Source organism: Artemia franciscana, chromosome 14 (genome assembly GCF_032884065.1).
Source record: "Artemia franciscana chromosome 14, ASM3288406v1, whole genome shotgun sequence".
Taxonomy (NCBI): Eukaryota; Metazoa; Arthropoda; class Branchiopoda; order Anostraca; family Artemiidae; genus Artemia; species Artemia franciscana.
This window is the reverse complement of record NC_088876.1, coordinates 27,369,635-27,388,869: the sequence shown is the minus strand read 5'-3', so window position 1 is coordinate 27,388,869 and position 19,235 is coordinate 27,369,635. Positions and strand designations below refer to the sequence as shown.

The window sequence follows — 19,235 nt, the reverse complement described above, 5'->3', positions numbered from 1 at the left end:
AGGGATGTAGATTTCTTACAGAACGAAGTTGAAGTTGTTAAGAAGAATAATCGGAAACAAGCAATAAAGAAGAAAATGAGTGAATTGGAGAAGAAAATTAATCAATTATTTCAGCTTTATATCTAATACTTGTACTCAGCAAAACTTAGATATTGGCTCAATTTGATTGGTTTTGTTTTGCATTACGTTGTGTCATTTTAAATATTATTTGCTTAAAATGATTTAACTGTACTAAATGTATTAAGTCTATTTAGAGAAGCATTATTATTTTGCTTGTGTTTGATTTCAATTGCGTCCTGAACAGTTTGTTTAGTGCCTAGAATATTGCTAATAAGAGTGATGTCTTCTTAAAGTATGGAATTAATAGGTTCTCGACAGTTTAGTTATTCTTAATAACTTAAACAGATTTAAATCAGAAGAAAGAGAATTAGAAGGGTTTTTGAAAGCTTAGCTGTTCTTAGTAACTTAAACAGACTTGAATCATAAAAAATAGAAATAGAGGGTTTTTCGAAAGTTTAGGCATTCAGACCTGAATCAAAAGAAATAGAAGTGCTAGTAGAGTTAAGAATTTTTTCCTTGTTTTTTTTTTTTTTTTGTCAGTAAATTAATGGGTTTTTAGACGACTTTAAACGAAATGATCAGAAATGAAAAGAGAAATACATTTAAGGGTCTTGTTGAGGCCCTTGTGGAGCTGACCAAATTGAAAAAAAAAGATCTCGAGCCTGATGTAAATAATGTTCTCATGTAGTATGAATCTTTTTTTTTCACTCCAGCTTAAAATTAGACGTAAAATTTATTTTTTAGCCCCGAAAATTCGAGGTTAATACGAACCAGTGAAAAACGTAGTCTAAAATGCAAATGTTTTGGTCAAGAAGTAATGCTGAAAGGGTAACTCGTCACTGAGAGGGCATTCATCTTTTAGTTCTTATGTTTTTTAATGTTTGGTTTTTTTATATTATCTCTTGACTTTTATCAGTAATTTTTATTTCATTATCATGCACCGAGGGCGTTCAGGTGGAGGTCTTGACCGAAATATTCGTATTGTAGTCTGCGTTTTCTACTAGCTTGTATGATCCTCTTTGTCACTTTTTTTCTTTTTTTTTTTTTTACCCTCTTAATACTTTTCTCGCAGATTGAAAATAGAGGCCCCTGAAAATAATTACTTGAAAGTTTCTTCTGTTCATATTTTTCATATTTTCTTAATATTGATTAGCCAGCAATGCCCAACGCGTGAATTAATAAAATTAACTTAATTTTTCAACTACATTTAAATTTGAAAATATAAATATTTTCCTACATGTAGGAAAATTTTCGTGGGAGAATTTTTCAGCGGTAGGGGAGATTTTTCTTGAATTTCTGTTTCTATTTTAGATTGCAGCAATGCGCAAATGGTAAGCTAGTACCACGTTAAAAAATTACCATTAGATTTGTCTGAATTTTCTTAACAAGTATATCATTAGTTTCGTATTTTCGCTACCTGTTTCTAATACGCCGAGTGTTTAGTTTTAAGTGTTAAAATGTAGTTTTCCTTCTTATGAAAAATATACAGTATTTTATGGTCAATTAGGAAAGTTTTGCTGTAAAAGTGTTTTTTTTTTCAGTTGTCAACATTCTTTATTGTCTCCTTTTCTTTCAAATCATTGGAAGTCTACATACAACGGCTTCACTTTCTTTTACTTCAATTTTTTCTTTTTATTGAATTTTTTGTACGTTTTTTTGTTTCCACGCAATAAAAGCTTATGTAGGTTTTACTATCTATAACATCTTCACTTTTCTTTTTTTACTTCCCTTTTTGTTTTTTATTTACCTTTTTATGTTTTTTTTACCTTTGTTTTTTTTTCTATAAATGCTTAAGAATAATTTTAAACAAATGTTTTTACAACTTTCGCTTTGAACTTGCAATAAGTTTTTTTTTTTAATTCAAAAGTTGCTTTTTTCTGTTTTCAACGTTCTTGGTACTCTCATTTTGTTTTGAAGTCGTTGATAGTCTAGATTTAACGTCTTCACTACTTTTTTATTACACATTTCTTTCTCTATTTACTTTTTTGTCTTTTGCTATGATAAATTTAGCTATAAAATTTGCCTTGAACTTGCTATAAGTTTGTTTATAACATTTTTATCTTCTCTTTTTAACATTCTTGATGCTCTTCTTTTGTTTTGAAGGGATTGATAGCTTAGATGTAACGTCTTCATTTTTCTATTCTATTCATTTACCTCCGTTTTCTTATTTACCAGTTTTCATTTAATTTTATACTTTATTTTTAACCCGTTTTTTCTTTCAGCACTTAGTTCCACGTAATTGTTCAGTAGGATATACAAAAAAAGGCCAAGTTTTTTACCCTGATCCCAACTATCGAGTTTATCCCAGCAGGGTTTCAACACAAACATTTCTACAGGAAAAAACAGAAGATATCGTTCAGTCAGTCAAAAGAGAAATTGAGCACCTTGATATGCTTAAGGTTGACAACTTATCAAAACGTAGAGCTGCATTATTGGTAAATTACTTACACATGTAGTTCGTCATTTCTGGTCTGATAGCCCTAGCCGTCTCTTTTTTTAAATGTTTAAACATTGAAGGCTCAGAGATCCTTGGCAACGCTAGTTGACAATATTTTTCTGTAGACATGGAGGGGTACCTCGGGTACCCCTCCATGTCTCCATGTCATTGATTAAATGATTTTGATTAACTATCCTCTGACAGAACTTTTTTTTCGTTTCTTTTTGTTCGGATATTATATCCGGTGCCACGTAAATATGAGGGGAGTTTCCAACCCAAACGTCCTGGTCTTCACGGTAAAGTGCAATTTTAGCATAACAATGTTTCGAAAATGAGAATCCCCCGAGGAAAAATATGCCCCCTTAGATTTTTCAAAAGGGGCCTGAAATGCCAAGATAATATTTCAGGAAGTTATGATCGTAGTTTTAGGGGGGGGGTGTTGCTAGAAAAATATTGTTCCTAGAGAATGTCCAGACCAAGCCATTGAAACAAGGAAAACAATTAAAAATAATAATAAATGAACATCTTGTCCATATAAACAGACTTACACAAAAACTAGCCTACAATAACTCACAATTTTTAATGTGCTCCATACTTATCCTAAGGAGTATCTGCAGCCTTCTAATAGGTAATGCATTTAATCAGAAAATTCTGATTTTTCAAAATATAGTGGGTTGGTTCTGTTTTGTTTTTTAATGGAAATTCTAATAGAAGGTATTTTCAAAATCGAAGGGTAGAAGTAAGAAAATCTAGGGGGCACATCCCCCGGGTTTTCATATACCGTTTTTATGTCGATATTATCAAAATTAAAGAAGTTATTAGCTGATGAACTACAGCTGCCTTTTGTATATATACCATTACTGTGTTCTTCCTTTTTCTGCTGTTATATATAAATATTTAAGGGAAATGGAAACTTCTTTCGAGGGTGCAAAGAGGGAGGCTTTTAATAGATTGGGATGGAGGACGTCATTGCCTGTATGAGTATGAATTTGATTTTTTTTTTTCTCTCTCGAGCAGAGTTATAATATTGTGTTGGTATGTTGGTAGATGGAAGGTGTGGTAACTTGATGCATATGTGTAACGTAGAGTATTCTAGGAGTAGCCATACAAGCCCAGAACACTGGGCTTCGTGCTTTTTCTAAATATATTAGTTGTGCAATAAAGATCTCCATTATTAAAAATACTTAGAAAACAAAATGGTAAATCTATCTTTAATAGAAACGACTTCTATATGCAATTATGGATTTTTTAGCAATTGTTAGTTCTAAACTAAAAAAAAGAAACATATCTGAAAAATCAACAAAAATAAGCTAAAACCACATGGCACCAAATATATCAAAAAGGTGTTGCTTTCTTTTGGAGGTCTTTAGTAATCAGCATATTGTTAATGTTTCAATTTTCGCGGACAAAAAGCGTCGTTAAATTTTATTTATCAGATTAGTTTATTTGCTTTCGCGTTTGAATGTGGTAACATGGACGAAAATGCGATGCTGCCATAGCAGATCTACAAATGTCCATTTTTAGGACGCTAAAGCAAATGAAGAAAAGCTTGCGGAAGCTAAAGCCAGGATTGAAAATCTGACCCGCAATATCAGAAATTGTCGTATGCAAATTGGAAATCTGGAAAGAGAAGTGGCGAACGTGGCTCCAAACAACATAGACATTATGACCTACCAAGAAGACTTAAAGTAAGAAATTTTTGAAGTTATGTTGAAATTATATTCGCCTGACATTGTTTTCTACATAAGTGGTTCTCAAACTTACTTAGACACTTTACCCCTTTTTATCCACAAAATAATTTAGGTACCCCTTCTCAGTTACCGGTACTAAGTAGACTATAGCTAAAGTATAAATAAAATTGCCAGCCCTAGAGTTAAAAGGTTATTTAATTTTTGTTGGGCGGCCGCGTATCCTCTAGAAAATTTTGCGTACCACCAAAGGGTACGTATACCACATTTGAGACTCATTGCACTCTGTGATCAAATAACTTTAAAACAATTATGATTGAACTCATTAATAAAAAAAAATCTATGGATAGGGGAGATTCGCAATTCTGTATTTACCGCCTTTTATATATATATATATATATATATATATATATATATATATATATATATATATATATATATATATATATATATATATATATATATATATATATATATATATATATATATATGTCTAGCCCTCAGAAAAAACTATACGCAAATAGTTTGAACAAATTTGTCTCTGGTGAAAAATGCCATTATTCGGTGGATCTAGAGGTATGTATAGGGAGGGGAGGGGCCACTGGACAGAGGGCACATAAAAGCTGTTCAGACTCTTTTGTTAGTAAGTTTATTTGATTGTCTTTACGTGCTCATGTTGAGACAGCCGTTATAAAGTGCTAACTTAACTTTCTGCTAACTTAAATCTGCTAACTTAAATGTGTCTGCAGTGCGGGATCCTTAAACCAATAGAAGAGTTGTTTAAGTGACTAACTTGATCCATTACAGAAAAGTTAAGTCAATGTAATTCTGTTTCATGCTTATACAGGTTGTGAAATCGGCAATATCCACGTTACAACTACCGTCCATGCACGAGCGGTGCTTTTGTTTAATTTGCAAATTTTTGTTTAATCTGCAAATTGCTTTTTCAGCACACAGAGTGATAGAACCTATTTGGCACCGCTTATGAAGAAAAATGTAAATACAATAACAAAACTTGACATAGATTAAAACTGCCTACCATACGCAAAAAATGTGTGCCTCAATATACATCAGCCTGCACTGAATATTAATCCAGTATTTTTCTTTTCTTTTTGTAGGTTTGAGGGTCATTTAGTTGGAGTTTATTCTTGACACACCAGCTTGTGTCAATAAATGATTCCAATTTTGATTCCCAAAGGCAACTCCACCTTCAAATGAAATATAGACATTCTTAAGCTGTTGGTGTCATTTGTTGTTAGCTTATTTTCTGCTGACCTTTACCCACTTTTCTTTTTTATAAGTTTGACGCCTGCTTCTACCAAAACTACATTACAGAAGTTTTTGAAGTTTTTTTTTCATTAAATATTAAGTTCCCGATGTTCTGTAACTTTTTAAGATATAAATAGTTGTGTTAGTTTCGACTTAACAAGTTCAAACAACTACACACACAAACAATCCCTTTTTCCTGTCCTTTAATTTGTTCAGTACTGGTTAAATTTGTAGTCCTGTGCGGGAAGAGGGGAGCAAATACTTGGCACTGTGTCAAATTTTTGCTATTATTTGACATATTTTGCAGATTTTAAATCATGCGCTGGGATGACTGCTAGACACTACACAGTGGGTTGGTGTAATCCAAAATTTGGTTTTTATCCACTGAATTTCGCCAGATAAATGTCGGTAAAAGTAATGTCTCGGAATGACTGCCAAGTATTACACTGTTTGGCTGGGATAAGTCAAATCTCGAATATTATCCACTGGTTGGTGATACCCACACCCGGCAAGCACATGCCCCGGGATGACACCCAGCAACTAAACTGTTTGGCTGGGTAACTAAAAATTCGGCAATTATCTGCTGGATTTCGTCAGCTACCTTCAATAAAGCAATATCCTAGAATGACAGCCCGGAGCTAAGTACTTAGGCTGGGGAATTCAAAAGGCCCTTTGGGTATTTTTGACAAACAGAGAATTTACCGTAGGTTTTTAAGCTCAGTACTTTCTATATATTGGTTTTCCAGATGGTTCGCTGGACGTTTTACAGAGAAATTGCCTACGGATTGTCTTGGGTGCCCGACTGACTGACCATATTCTAAACAGTAGGCTATACGAAAAGTGTGGTTCAATCCCGTTTGCTAAGGCTATAATGAGAAACAGTTTGAGATGGTTAAGGCAAGTTCTGCGGATGAAGGATGACAGGATGACAGATTGCTAAAGATTGTCCTTTTTGGAAAATTGTCTAGGGCTAAACAGAAAGCACGTCGTTCTTTTTTAAGGTGGGAGGATGTTGCAAGAAAAGATTTAAGGGAAATAGGTACTTTCCGGGAGGTTATAAAGAGGGAGACTATGAGTAGTTTGGGCTGGAGGAGGAGCGTGGGTAGCTGTGTTGGCCTCAGATGGCTTGTTGGTGTGGTGAGGGGTTTTTCTGTTTTTTTTAAAATATATCCATGACTCTCAAGAAACCTAATTACAGTCAAGAGTATGAAAAACAGTAAAAAGACATATTTTATAGTATCCGTTTTTAAAAAAGTACACAAACACGAAAGCATTGTTTTTACTAAGCTGTATAATTTATGTTGCTGTATTGAAAAGAGTTTTAAAGAAATCAATTTTATTTAAAACAGTAAATAAGCGCATTTAATAGTTTTTTCTCTGCTCTAGAATTCATGTTGCTTAGAATCGTGCCTTTTAAATTGTAACAGCCAATTGATAATATAGTGATAGTTTTAAAGGTACCAACAGGAGAATAGATTAAAAACACTTAAGTTTAATTACTAGAAATATAAATTGGAATATAAACTAAATAATTTTTCAAGATACCCAAGAAAAGTATCTTGAGTACAGTTATTGATAGAACTCGGGGCAAAAATGGACCTTTGACTGTTTTCTTTAAGTTCAGATCCTTTTCTTTACATGGTTTTGAAGGAATCCGTCTGTTTCCGTTAAAGAGAAATGTTCTTAGGTTTCTGGAAATGTTCTATTTATTTCCAAAATAAATAGAAAGTCAACAAGGACGCAAAATCAAAAGAATGCAAAACTGATTTCGAAGTTCGAAGTCCTTTACTTTCCTCTTTTCTTCACTCTTCGCTGACACAAAATGAAGAGAAACTCCAAGGTTTATAGATACCTTTTATTTCAAAAGCCAATGTACTCTATATTCCAGAAAATACCAATCCAGTATAATGCTTTTCACTCAGCTCGGGGTATGTCCTTCAGTTCATCTTTAAAATTTGATTATTGACTGACAAAGCATCAATCTTGAATTGCATTTTTAGAGTAACAATTGCTCGGGTCATTTACATAGGAAGTGGGATACATTACAAAAGGAGAAACCCTGAACGTCAATTCCGTCTTCTTAGGAGAACCTTTAGAAAGTTTCATAAAATAATTTTTAATCTGATTTTGGCAAACGTTATGTTAAATTAAAGGTTCAAAGTGAATATAGTCAACATCATCCTTTTCCACTAAAATTCAGCTTTAACAAATACATTCCTTCCACCTGACAAATTATAGATCTAAACATACACAGCCCCTATAATACCCCAATACAACCTCTATATAACAAGTTTTAAGCGGAACTGTATACAAGAAGAACAAATAATTATTTTTGTCAGGCAAATTTGTATTTTTGCTCATTATGAAAGATCAATAGGCAATTCAGGATAGTGAGGTCTAATTATGCGTTTTTTTCAAGAGACTGCACTAATGGCTCCCATTGAAGTACCAAGACATCATAAAAAATTATTATTTACTCGCTTGACCTATATTAGGACTGAATTCAGTCCTTCTGCATTAGCGCAGAAGGACTGCACTAATGGCTCCCATGGAAGTACCAAGACATCATAAAAAAGTATTATTTACTCGCTTGACTTATATTAGGACTGAATGCAGTTCTTCTGCATTAGTGCAGAAGGACTGCACTAATGGCTCCCTTTGAAGTACCAAGACATCATAAAAGAACCATGATGCTACAGAGCTACATGTTTTAAAGAGCGCCTCGTAAACATACTGAAACGTGCCGTCGGTCGAAAGGCCAAAGAGTGTAGCTAAAAAAAGAAGCAATTTTAAATCTGTTAAAAGAAAAATACATTCTTAGGGTTATCTTCCAGATATGCAACTTAGATAAGAGCAGATTAGGACCTCGAAAATTGTAAAACTAATAGTCTCTGTAACCTACCTCAAATTTCTGAAGCTTGTAATTTTGAAAACCAGTAAATTCATTATGCTCAAATTGTAGTTTGCAGATGCTGCCTTTGGACTGGCGACCGACGATTTAGCCATATTACATATAGTTACGCCACTTTGCATCATAAACTATATAAAGAAATACTTTAGAAATAGAATAATTGTTGACTTGTTTTTTTTTACTTAATAGTAATATCTAAAAAACTTTTATAGTATAGCTGAAGCTGAGCGGGTGGAATTGAAATCTACAGAAGAAAGTCAACTCAGAGTCTTTCAAAAAGAAGAAGATAATTTGAACGCGTTAAAAAAATTGGTGGAACAAGCACAAGAAGAACTACGAGAAAAGCTGAATCAAGTCAGACCTTTGATGGAAGAGCAGGATAAGGTATTTATTATTTATTTTTTATTATATTTATTATTAGGCTTATACAGCTGTGTTTTGTCTGACACATAAAAGAGGAACCAGAATACATATTTTTTCGCTCCAAGTAAGGCTGTTGAATTCATTAAAACGCACAAGGCAACACTGGTTGCGTTGTTCATTGAAAAAAGAAAATAGTATATAAACATCTATTTCACTCTGTGATGGACGTTAGCTATTAATTTTTGGGCTTTGAATAACAAACTAATCTCAAACAAATAAGATTATATTTTTAAATATCTGTTTTCTACATCACTATCGAGTTAATTTCGAGTTTATTTCTTTTTTAATTACAGCCACGTTTTGCCTGAAGCAAAGTGGTTTACACGTAAAGATAAAGCAAGAATTTTTAATTATTTACTCCAGCTAGGGCTGCTGGATTGAGACACATAATGCAAAAATGGCGAAAAATTCAATGGCAAAAAAATTCATCAGAACATCTATATTCACTGTGAAAAACGTCTGGTTTTATCTTTTTGACATTAAATATTAGAATAGGTTCCAACAAAGATGTATTTTCTAGCCATTCTAAATTTAATTTTTAGTATCGTTGTTTTAGTTTTTTTTTTATCTATTGGTAAAAAAAAATGTAGGACGTTAATGAGAACTCTCTGAAGACAGCGATTGTGTGCTTAAACCTATATGTACAAAATAATTATGATTATAATAATTAATTTAATATTAAATAAAATCAGTCGCCTATCAGAGTGAATTTATATGTAAAAGACATGCAAGGCTAGCTACAAAAAAAGCAAATAATGCAATATGCAAATGTTCTTATTTTTTAATGTAATGGCTTTATATGGATCAGTAGCTTTTTCGTCAGTCTTGGCGGAATCTGTTTGAGGTGATAATATTAAAGCTCGTCCCAAATTTTTAGTTTTCTGGTTTTTGACTCATTATTTTATTGAAGAGGTTTTGAGAGAGTTAAATTTTTTGGCTGGAACAATTCAAATTGTGGCAGTTATCTCCCGGGTTAAAAAACGTCTTTAATTTGGCAGGAAGTTAAACCTGTTTAGAAATAAGGTGTAGTATATCTCTTTAGTCAAGTTTGACGAATTCCCCCAAGAAAACTACCTTCAAAGGCTTAAATAGTGCATAAAAAAAACAAAGCTTTTGATGATGAGTATTTTATTGGGGCATCTACAGCAGTCGCTTAAAAAACGTCTTAATGTGGCAGGAGGTTACACCGGGAGAGAGAGGAAGTTGCACCGGGAGAGGGAGGGTGAGAGAGAGAGTCAAGATTGATGATGTCTCAATGTGGCAGGAAGTTGCACCTGTTTTGAAATAAGGTGTAGTATATCTCTTTAATCAAGATTGATGAATCCCCCCCCCCCCAAAAAAAAAACTACCTTCAAAGGCTTAAATAGTGCATATCAAAAAAGTAAAGCATTTGATAATGAGTATTTTATTGGGGCATCTACAGCTGTCGCTTAAAAACGTCTTAATGTGGCAGGAAGTTACACCTGTTTTGAAATAAGGTGTAGTGTATCTCTTTAGTCAAGATTGATGAATTCCCCCTAAAAAACTACCTTCAAAGGCTTAAATAGTGGCAGGAACTTACACCTGTTTTGAAATATGAGTATTTCAAAACAGGTGTAACTGTTTTGATAATGAGTATTTTATTGCGGCATCTACTTTTTTCGGTTTCTTAGACTTTCTGATGTGTCTTTGCGACTTGTATCAGGTTTATTTACCCCCTCTTCTCCCCCTAAAAAAATACATTCTAACACTTAAATAATGCATATACAGAAATCTGTTTTTTATTGGGGCATCTACAGCAGTCCCTTAAAAAAGGTCTTAATGTGGCAGAAAGTTACACCTGTTTTGAAATAAGGTATAGTATATCTCTTTAGTCAAGATTGATGAATTCTCCCTAAAAAAGAAAACTACCTTCAAAGTTTTAAATAGTGCATATCAAAAAAGTAAAGCTTTTGACGATGAATATTTTATTGGGGCATCTACATCAGTCGCTTAAAAAACGTCTTAATGTGGCAGGAAGTGACGCCTATTTTGAAATAAGGTGTAGTGTATCTCTTTAGTCTAGATTGATGAATTCCCCCTAAAAAACTACCTTCAAAGGCTTAAATAGTGGCAGGAACTTACATCTGTTTTGAAATATGAGTATTTCAAAATAGGTGTAACTGTTTTGATGATGGGTATTATATTGGGGCATCTACTTTTTTTCGGTTTCTTAGACTTTCTGGTGTGTCTTTGCGATTAGTATCAGGTTTATTTACCCCCTCTTCTCCCTCCTAAAAAATACATTCTAACGCTTAAATAATGCATATACAGAAATCTGTTTTTTATTGGGGCATCTACAGCAGTCGCTTAAAAAAGGTCTTAATTTGGCAGAAAGTTACACCTGTTTTGAAATAAGGTATAGTATATCTCTTTAGTCAAGATTGATGAATTCCCCCTAAACAACTACCTTCAAAGGCTGAAATAGTGCATATCAAAAAAGCAAAGCTTTTGATGATGAGTATTTTATTGGGACATCTACAGTAGTCGCTTAAAAAATGTCTTAATGTGGCAGGAAGTTACACCTGTTTTGAAATAAAGTGTAGTATATCTCTTTAGTCAAGATTGATGAATTCCTCCTTAAAAAAACTACATTCAAAGGCTTAAATAGTGCATATAAAAAAATCAAAGCTTTTGATGATGAGTGTTTTATTGGGGCACCTACAGTAGTCGCTTAAAACGTCTTAATGTGGCAGGAAGTTACAACTGTTTTGAAATAAGGTGTAGTATATCTCTTTAGTCAAGATTGATGAATTCCCCCTAAACAACTACCTTCAAAGGCTGAAATAGTGCATATCAAAAAAGCAAAGCTTTTGATGATGAGTATTTTATTGGGACATCTACAGTAGTCGCTTAAAAACGTCTTAATGTGGCAGGAAGTTACACCTGTTTTGTAGTATATCTCTTTAGTTAAGATTGATGAATTCCTCCCTAAAAAAACTACATTCAAAGGCTTAAATAGTGCATATAAAAAAAGAAAAGCTTTTGATGATGAGTGTTTTATTGGGGCACCTACAGTAGTCGCTTAAAACGTCTTAATGTGGCAGGAAGTTACACCTGTTTTGAAATAAGGTGTAGTATATCTCTTTAGTCAAGATTGATGAATTCCCCCTAAAAAAACTACCTTCAAAGGCTTAAATAGTGCATATCAAAAAATCAAAGCTTTTGATGATGAGTGTTTTATTGGGGCACCTTTATGTGGCAGGAAGTTACACCTGTTTTGAAATAAGGTGTACACTATCAGCACATGGAGCCTTATTATTTTTTAATCCTTTTAGTACTGTTGATAATTCTTCCTCACAAAACAAATCTTCCTTCACATCCAAGGCATCAAAAACTTTTTCATTTTTCCTCTATATCTTTTCCTGCAACTCTATTTCGGTTTAGCATATTTTCATAATTTTCTGCCTATCTCTTTTTAACTCTTTCCATATCAGTAATTGTGGCCCCATTTTTATCTTTAATTGGAACAAATCCGGATTGACTACTCCCTCTCAATTTATTAACATGCCAGCACAATATTTTACTAAATGCCGTCTAGCTGCATCTTCTACATCCTTGGTAATTTATCCATGGCCTCCACTTCACACCTCCTTAGTTTATATTTTAATGCTTGCTCCACCTCTTTACATTATTTTTGTTTTCATATGATCTATCACTCAGTTAATTCCTGTACAAGCCCCTGCTCCTGTCTATTAATCATAAAGCCTTTTCACTAATACTCCTAACTGTAGATCTCCTAGTAAAAACATCATATTTCACCCTGGGTCCCTGTCTTTTTGCTCTAGTAACTGTAAGTAAAATTTATCTGAGTCACTAGTATCTCCGTCGGCCGGTTTTACAGGGGCATATACTACTATAATTAATGCCCTGAAGTTTTTACGTCATAAAATGAGCAATTAGTATTCAATTGTTAATACCTTCCAAGCATAAACAAGACTTAGTAGCTTCCTTATTCATCATGAGTCCTACTCCCTGTGTATGTACCCCATCCTTCCTGTCTGAGTAAACAAATTCTACATCACCTAATTTCATGCTTCCTGCCCCTGGGATATAAGTTTCTGATTCTCCTAATAACTCCTGTTCGAATTGTCTGAATTTGTCAGTCAAAATGTCGATACGCTTGTCATTTTTCAATGTAGTAACATTGCAAGTTCCAATTTTCATGTTCTTTAAACTTCTGAAATTATTTTGGCCTCAGGAAAAGCAATGATCCCGGATACCAGTGCAAGGACGGGGATCACATATCTTCTCAAGTCTACAGCTGGCTTAGAGTCGTACAGCAAGAAGTCCCTGGGACCTCCAGTATGAATGGAGGCTTTGTACAATCCTGGGCCCATCTTGGTCACAACATAGTTTTCAGCACTTGGTGATGCTCTTCTATCAACAAGAGTCGAAATTCTGCATAGACCGTCTCAAGCCTATTACCTCCAACTCATTATATATTCATGCCTACAAATAATATGCTACTACGGGGAGACAACCCGTAGTAGATAAATTAGCTAAGACGAAGTTTTTTCAATAAGATATAGTATTTGTAAACAGTGAACTAATTGCCCAACCTATAGCCCTTACCCTGAGGACTGTAGGGAGGTTAATAAATCTCTTAAAATTTTGATAAGATATGTTTTGGGGAATGGTAGGCTTGGGGGGGGGGCTAATTGCCCCCCCCCCCCATTCATTTTAGAATCATGAAAGGGCACTAAAGCTTCCAACTCCCAGTCAAATGAGACCCATCCGATTCAATGTTTATGCCCAAGGACATAACTTGCAACCCTTGCCCCTGGGCTCTGGGTGTTTGTGTCCACCCTGAAGGTATTGTTATATGCTCTTTGAACTATTTGTTAAAAACGGCTATCGCACAATCCCGATTGAATGCGTTTGGGGAAAATCAAATGTCTTGGAGGGGAGAGGGTATTTTTCCTCCATCACGTTTGACTCTGAGAACTAGAACTGTACTTTTATAATCAAATAAGTCTCCTCTAAAATTCACACGAATAACCCTTCCACAAAAATCTTACATGCCACTGGGGCCCCCGGGGCATAACTTACAACCTTTACCCCCAGACTCTGGGGGTCTATCCAAAGGCTTTGTTATGTGATCTTCGGAATATATTTGAACAAGTGGCTCTCTCAAAACTTATATCGGATGTATTCGGGGAAATAAGGCCTGGGGGATAGCTGCCATCTGATCACTTTGACTCTTTAAAAGGGCACTAAGACTTCTGATTTCCAAGCCAATGACCCCCTCCCCACCCTGAAGTTTATTCGACCGCTTTTTTCATAAAACCTGATTTATTCTCGAAGCATAACTTACAGCTCTCGCCCTGAGGGCTGTGGGAGAGGGGTCTCATCTTCCAAGACATAATGTCCGGGGCAACTGCGCCAAAAAATAACCATCTCAAATTTTTTATTGGAAGTGTTTGGTGAAATAATGGGCGTAGGGGGACTGGTTGCCCTTCAATCACTTTCGACTATTAGAGGCTATTAGCCCTTTCAATTTCCAGTCGAATTAGCCCATTTCGATGCTTTTACGACCAAAATGACCATCTTAAAATTTCTATCAGATGTATTTCTAGAAATACGACATATGTGTGTGAAGGGGGGGGGGGTATCTGCCCTCAGATCACTTTGACTCTTAAAAAATAATAGAACCTCTGATTACCAATCCAATGAGCCCCCCTCTGAAGTTTATGCGACGAACCTTTCCATAAAAACTATATGTCCCCAGGGTATAACTTACAACCCTTGCTCTGAGAGCTGCGGGAATTTGTTATCTTCAAAGACATAATTTCCCAATTTCAAACTAGACTGAACAAAATAGCCATCAAAAAATTTTGGTTGGATGTCTTGATCGTCTGATTGGATGCAAATTTTGATTGGATTTCGAGGGGAGGCTTGTTACCTTCGATGAACTTTGACTCTTGAAAGGGAACTAGAAGTATACATTTCCAACCAAATGAGGTTACTCTAAAGTTCACATGGCCACCCCTTCTAAAAAAGCATATATGCCCCCAGGGTATAATTACAACCCCTGCCCCCGAAATCTGGGGGGGTATCAACTCCAAATGCCCTGTTAAATGGTCTTTGGACTGCTTTTTAGCAAATGGCTGTCTCGAAATTTGCATTGGATGCATTTGGGGAAAATAGACCGTAAGGGAGGGGGGTAGTTGCCGTCCCATCAGTCTGACTCTTAAAAAGGGCACTAGAACTTCTAACTACCAGCCCAATAAGGCACCTTCAAAGCCTACACAACCACCATTTCTATAGAAACCTTATATGACCCCAGGGCATAGCTTACAACCTTTGCCCTGAGGGTTGTGGGGAGGGGTTGTCATCCTCAGAGACATAATTTCCGGATTTTTCAACTAAGCTGAACAAAATGTCGATCTCAAAATCTGACTGGATATGTTTGGGGAAATGATGGGCATGGGAGGGGTGTTGGTTGCCCTCCAATAACTTTTGACTATTAAAAAGAACACTGCCAACGGAAGCTAATTTTTGTAAGCTTCTAGTTTATTAATAAACAATCAGATTCTATTTTCGCAGTCCCATCTATTATAAATATCTTTGATGTCTTCATTCACCTAACGATTTGTTAGATATATCATTTTGGTTTGTGAGATAGTGGTAATATTAAAAGTTGTGTTTATAATCTTGGTAGATTGGCAACCTTTCCCTTTAAACTTCATGGGTGGCAATAGTTGGAACCGATGACACGGATTTATATGTGCCCACCATATACTTTGAAAAATCCATTGGCCTAGAGTAAATATGCCCCAGCCTCCTACCCATTGTATGTGCGGCTAGTAGATGATGAAACGGTGAACAAATCCAATTCATAATAACTAATGTCGAGAAATAAATCACTCACACCCTCAGGTCTTAGGGCCGATTATTTAGCTTCTTGTAAAAAAATATAGGCTAAGGAGAGGGTAAGAAATTATTGACCAATTGTAGGACATAATCTACCAATATATCTGCTTCTATTAATGGAAGGGGGTACTTGTTAAAATTTTTCCTCTCTCTCTTCAGCCCCCCAGATGGTCGAATCGGGGAAAACGACTTTATCAAGTCAATTTGTGCAGCTCCCTGACACGCTTACCAATTTTCATCGTCCTAGCACGTCCAGAAGTACCAAACTCGCCAAAGCACTGAACCCCACCACCTAACTCTACCAAAGAGAGCGGATCCAGTCAGGTTACGTCACTCACGTATCTACGACATTTATAAGCGTTTTCCAAGATTTTCGGTTTCCCCCTCCAACTCCCCCCAGTGTCAAAACATCTCTGAGACATGAGTGCCTTCAAAATATCAAATTTCATTAAGATCTGGTCACCCATTCTTAAGTTAAAAATAGCTCAATTTTTCTGATTTTTCCAAATTAACAACCCCCAGCTCCCTCAAAGAGAACGGATCCGTACCAATTATGTCAATCTCGTATCTATAACTTGTGCTTATTCTTCCCATCACGTTTCATCCCGATCTGTACACTCTAAGGGTTTTCCAAGTTTCCAAGATTTCCGTTTCCTCCCTCCAACCCACTATGTCCCCGAATCCGATTCGAATTGAAAATGGAGCATCTGTGACACAAGATTCTTCTTGAAAGCAAGTTTCATTAAGATCCGATCACCCATTCGTAAGAGACCTCGATTTTGACGTTTTCCAAGAATTTTGGTTTCCCCCTCCAACTCCCTTCAATGATACCGGATCTGGTCGAGATTTAAAATAAGAGTCCTAAAGCACAAGATCCTTCTAGATATCAAATTTTATTAAGATCTCATCACCCGTTCGTAAGTTACAAATACCTAATTTTTTCGAATTACCCCCCCCCCCCTCCAACTCCACTAAAGAGAGCGGATCCGGTCTGGTTATGTCAGTCACCTATCTTGGACTTGTGCTCATTCTTTCCACCAAGTTTCATCCTGATCTCTCCATTTTAAGTGTTTTCCAAGATTCCCGGTCCCCCCCCCCCCTAATGATACTGGATCCGGTCGGCATTTAAAATACGAGATCTAAGTTTCGAGGTCCTTCTAAATATGAAATTTCATTAAGATACGATCACTCTTTCCCAAGTCAAAAATACCTCATTTTTTCTAATTTTTTAGAATTAACCCTCTCCCCAGCTCCCCCAAAGAGAGTAGATCCGTTCCGTTTGTGTCAATCCCGTATTTGGGACTTGTACTTATTTTCCCGACCAAGTTTCATCCCGATCCCTCCACTCTAAGCGTTTTCCAAGATTTTAGGTTCCACCCGCCCCCAACTTCCCTTCACTGGATCCGGTCAGGATTTAAAATAAGAGCTCTGAGACACGATATTCTTCTAAACATCAAATTTCATTAAGATCCGATCACTCCTTCGTAAGTTAAAATACCTCTTTTTTTTAATTTTTCAGAATTAACCCTCCTCCCCCAACTCCCCCAAAGAGAACAGATCCGTTCCAGTTATTTCAATCACGTATCTAGGACTTACGATCATTTTTACCACCAAGTTTCATCCCGATTCCTCCACTCTTAAGTGTTTTCCAAGATTTTATGCCCCCCCCCTCAATTCGCCCCAATGTCACCGGATCCAGTCGAGATTTAAAATAAGAGCTTTAAGACACGATATTTTTCCAAACTTCAAATTTCATTAAGATCCGATCTCTCCTTCGTAAGTTAAAAATACGTCATTTTTTCTAATTTTAAGAATAAACCTCCCCTCCCCCAACTCCCCCAAACAGAGCAGATCCGTTCTGGTTATGCCAGTCACGTATCTAGGCCTCCTGCTTTCCCACCAAGTTTCATCCCGATTCATCCATTCTAAGCGTTTTCGATGATTCTAGGTTCTCCCCCCCAACTCCCCCCAATGTCACCTGATCTGGTCGGGATTTAAAATAAGAGCTCTGAGACACGATATCCTTCCAAATATCAAATTTCATTCAGATCCCATCACCCGTCCGTAAATTAAAAATACTTCATTTTTTATATTCTTTCCGAATTAACTGACCCCCCACTCCCCCCCCCCCCAGATGGTCAAATCGCAAAAATGACTATTTGTAATTTAATTTGGTCCGGTCCCTGATACGCCTATCAAATTTCATCGTCCTAGCTTACCTGGAAGTGCCTAAAGTAGCAAAGACAGACAGACCGACAGAATTTGCGATCGCTATATGTCACTTGGTTAATACCAAGTGCCATAAAAACTGGGAAACATGATTCATTCAAGACTTGCTAAAGACTGCTAAGAGCTCATATGGCACTTGTGACGAGGCGAGAAGAGCTAAGAGCCAAGAGATCATATGGTATGAGCTCTAACAAAATTCTATGAATCAATAGATTGATTTAAAAAGGAAAATAAGAGGCTTAATGCCGGTCAGGATTTAAAATAAGAGCTCTGAGTCACGATATCCTTCTAAATATCAAAATTCATTAAGATCCGATCACCCACTCGTAAGTTATAAATACCTAATTTTTTCTAATTTTTCCTCTCCCTCTAGCCCCAGATGGTCGAATCTGGGAAAACCACTTTATCAAGTCAAATTGTGCAGCTCCCTGACACGCCTACCAATTTTAATCGTCCTAGCACGTCCAGAAGCACCAAACTCACCAAATCACTGAACCCCTCCCCCCAACTCCCCCAAAGAGAGCGAATCCAGTATGATTCTGTCAATCACGTATCAAGGACATTTGTTTATTCTATCCACCAAGCTTCATCCCGATTCCTCCACTCCAAGTGTTTTTCCAAGATTTCCCCCTCCAACTCCCCCCAATGTCAAAAGATCTGGTTGGGATTTGAAATAAGAGCTCTGAGACATGAATTCCTTCTAAAAATCAAATTTCATTAAGATCCGATCATCTATTCGTAAGATAAAAATACCCCAATTTTCACGTTTTCCAAGAATTCCGGTTTCCTCCTCCAACTCCCCCCAATGTCACAGGATCTGGTAGGAATTGAAAATTAGAACTTTAAAGCACAAGATTTTTCTAAATATCAAATTTCATCAAGATCTGGTCACCCTTTCGTTAAAGTTACAAATACCTCAAATTTCAAAATTACCCACCCCTCCAATTCCACCAAAGTTAGCAGATCCGGTCCGGTTATGTCAGTCACGTATCTTAGACAGGTTTCTATTCTTCCCATCCAGTTTTATCCTGATCCCACCACTAAGTATTTTCTAAGATTTCTGGTCCCCCCAACTGCCCCCTCCCAATTACGCTTGATCCGGTTGAGATTTAAAATAAGAGATCTGAGTTATGAGGTCCTTCTAAATTTGAAGTTTCATGAAGATCCGATCACTCTTTCATAAGTTAGAAATACGATCTTATTTTTCAGAATTAGCCCCCCCCCCCCAATAGAGGGGATCCGTTCCAATTATGCAAATCACGTATGTAAGACTTCTGCTCTTATTTTTCCCACCAAGTTTCATCCTGATTCCTCCAATCTAAGC

General features: G+C 36.0%; 1 protein-coding gene across 3 annotated transcripts in view; it reads left to right on the top strand.

The window, feature by feature from the left end:
* Nucleotides 1–19,235, top strand: part of LOC136035522 (structural maintenance of chromosomes protein 6-like) — an 86,065-nt gene that overhangs the window by 49,530 nt on the left and 17,300 nt on the right. For all 3 annotated transcript variants that reach the window (XM_065717363.1, XM_065717366.1, XM_065717364.1), the window contains 3 exons: nucleotides 2,283–2,495; nucleotides 4,022–4,185; nucleotides 8,578–8,749. In XM_065717363.1, the coding sequence (XP_065573435.1) occupies nucleotides 2,283–2,495; nucleotides 4,022–4,185; nucleotides 8,578–8,749 (549 nt within the window). The remainder of the gene's footprint in view (nucleotides 1–2,282; nucleotides 2,496–4,021; nucleotides 4,186–8,577; nucleotides 8,750–19,235) is intronic.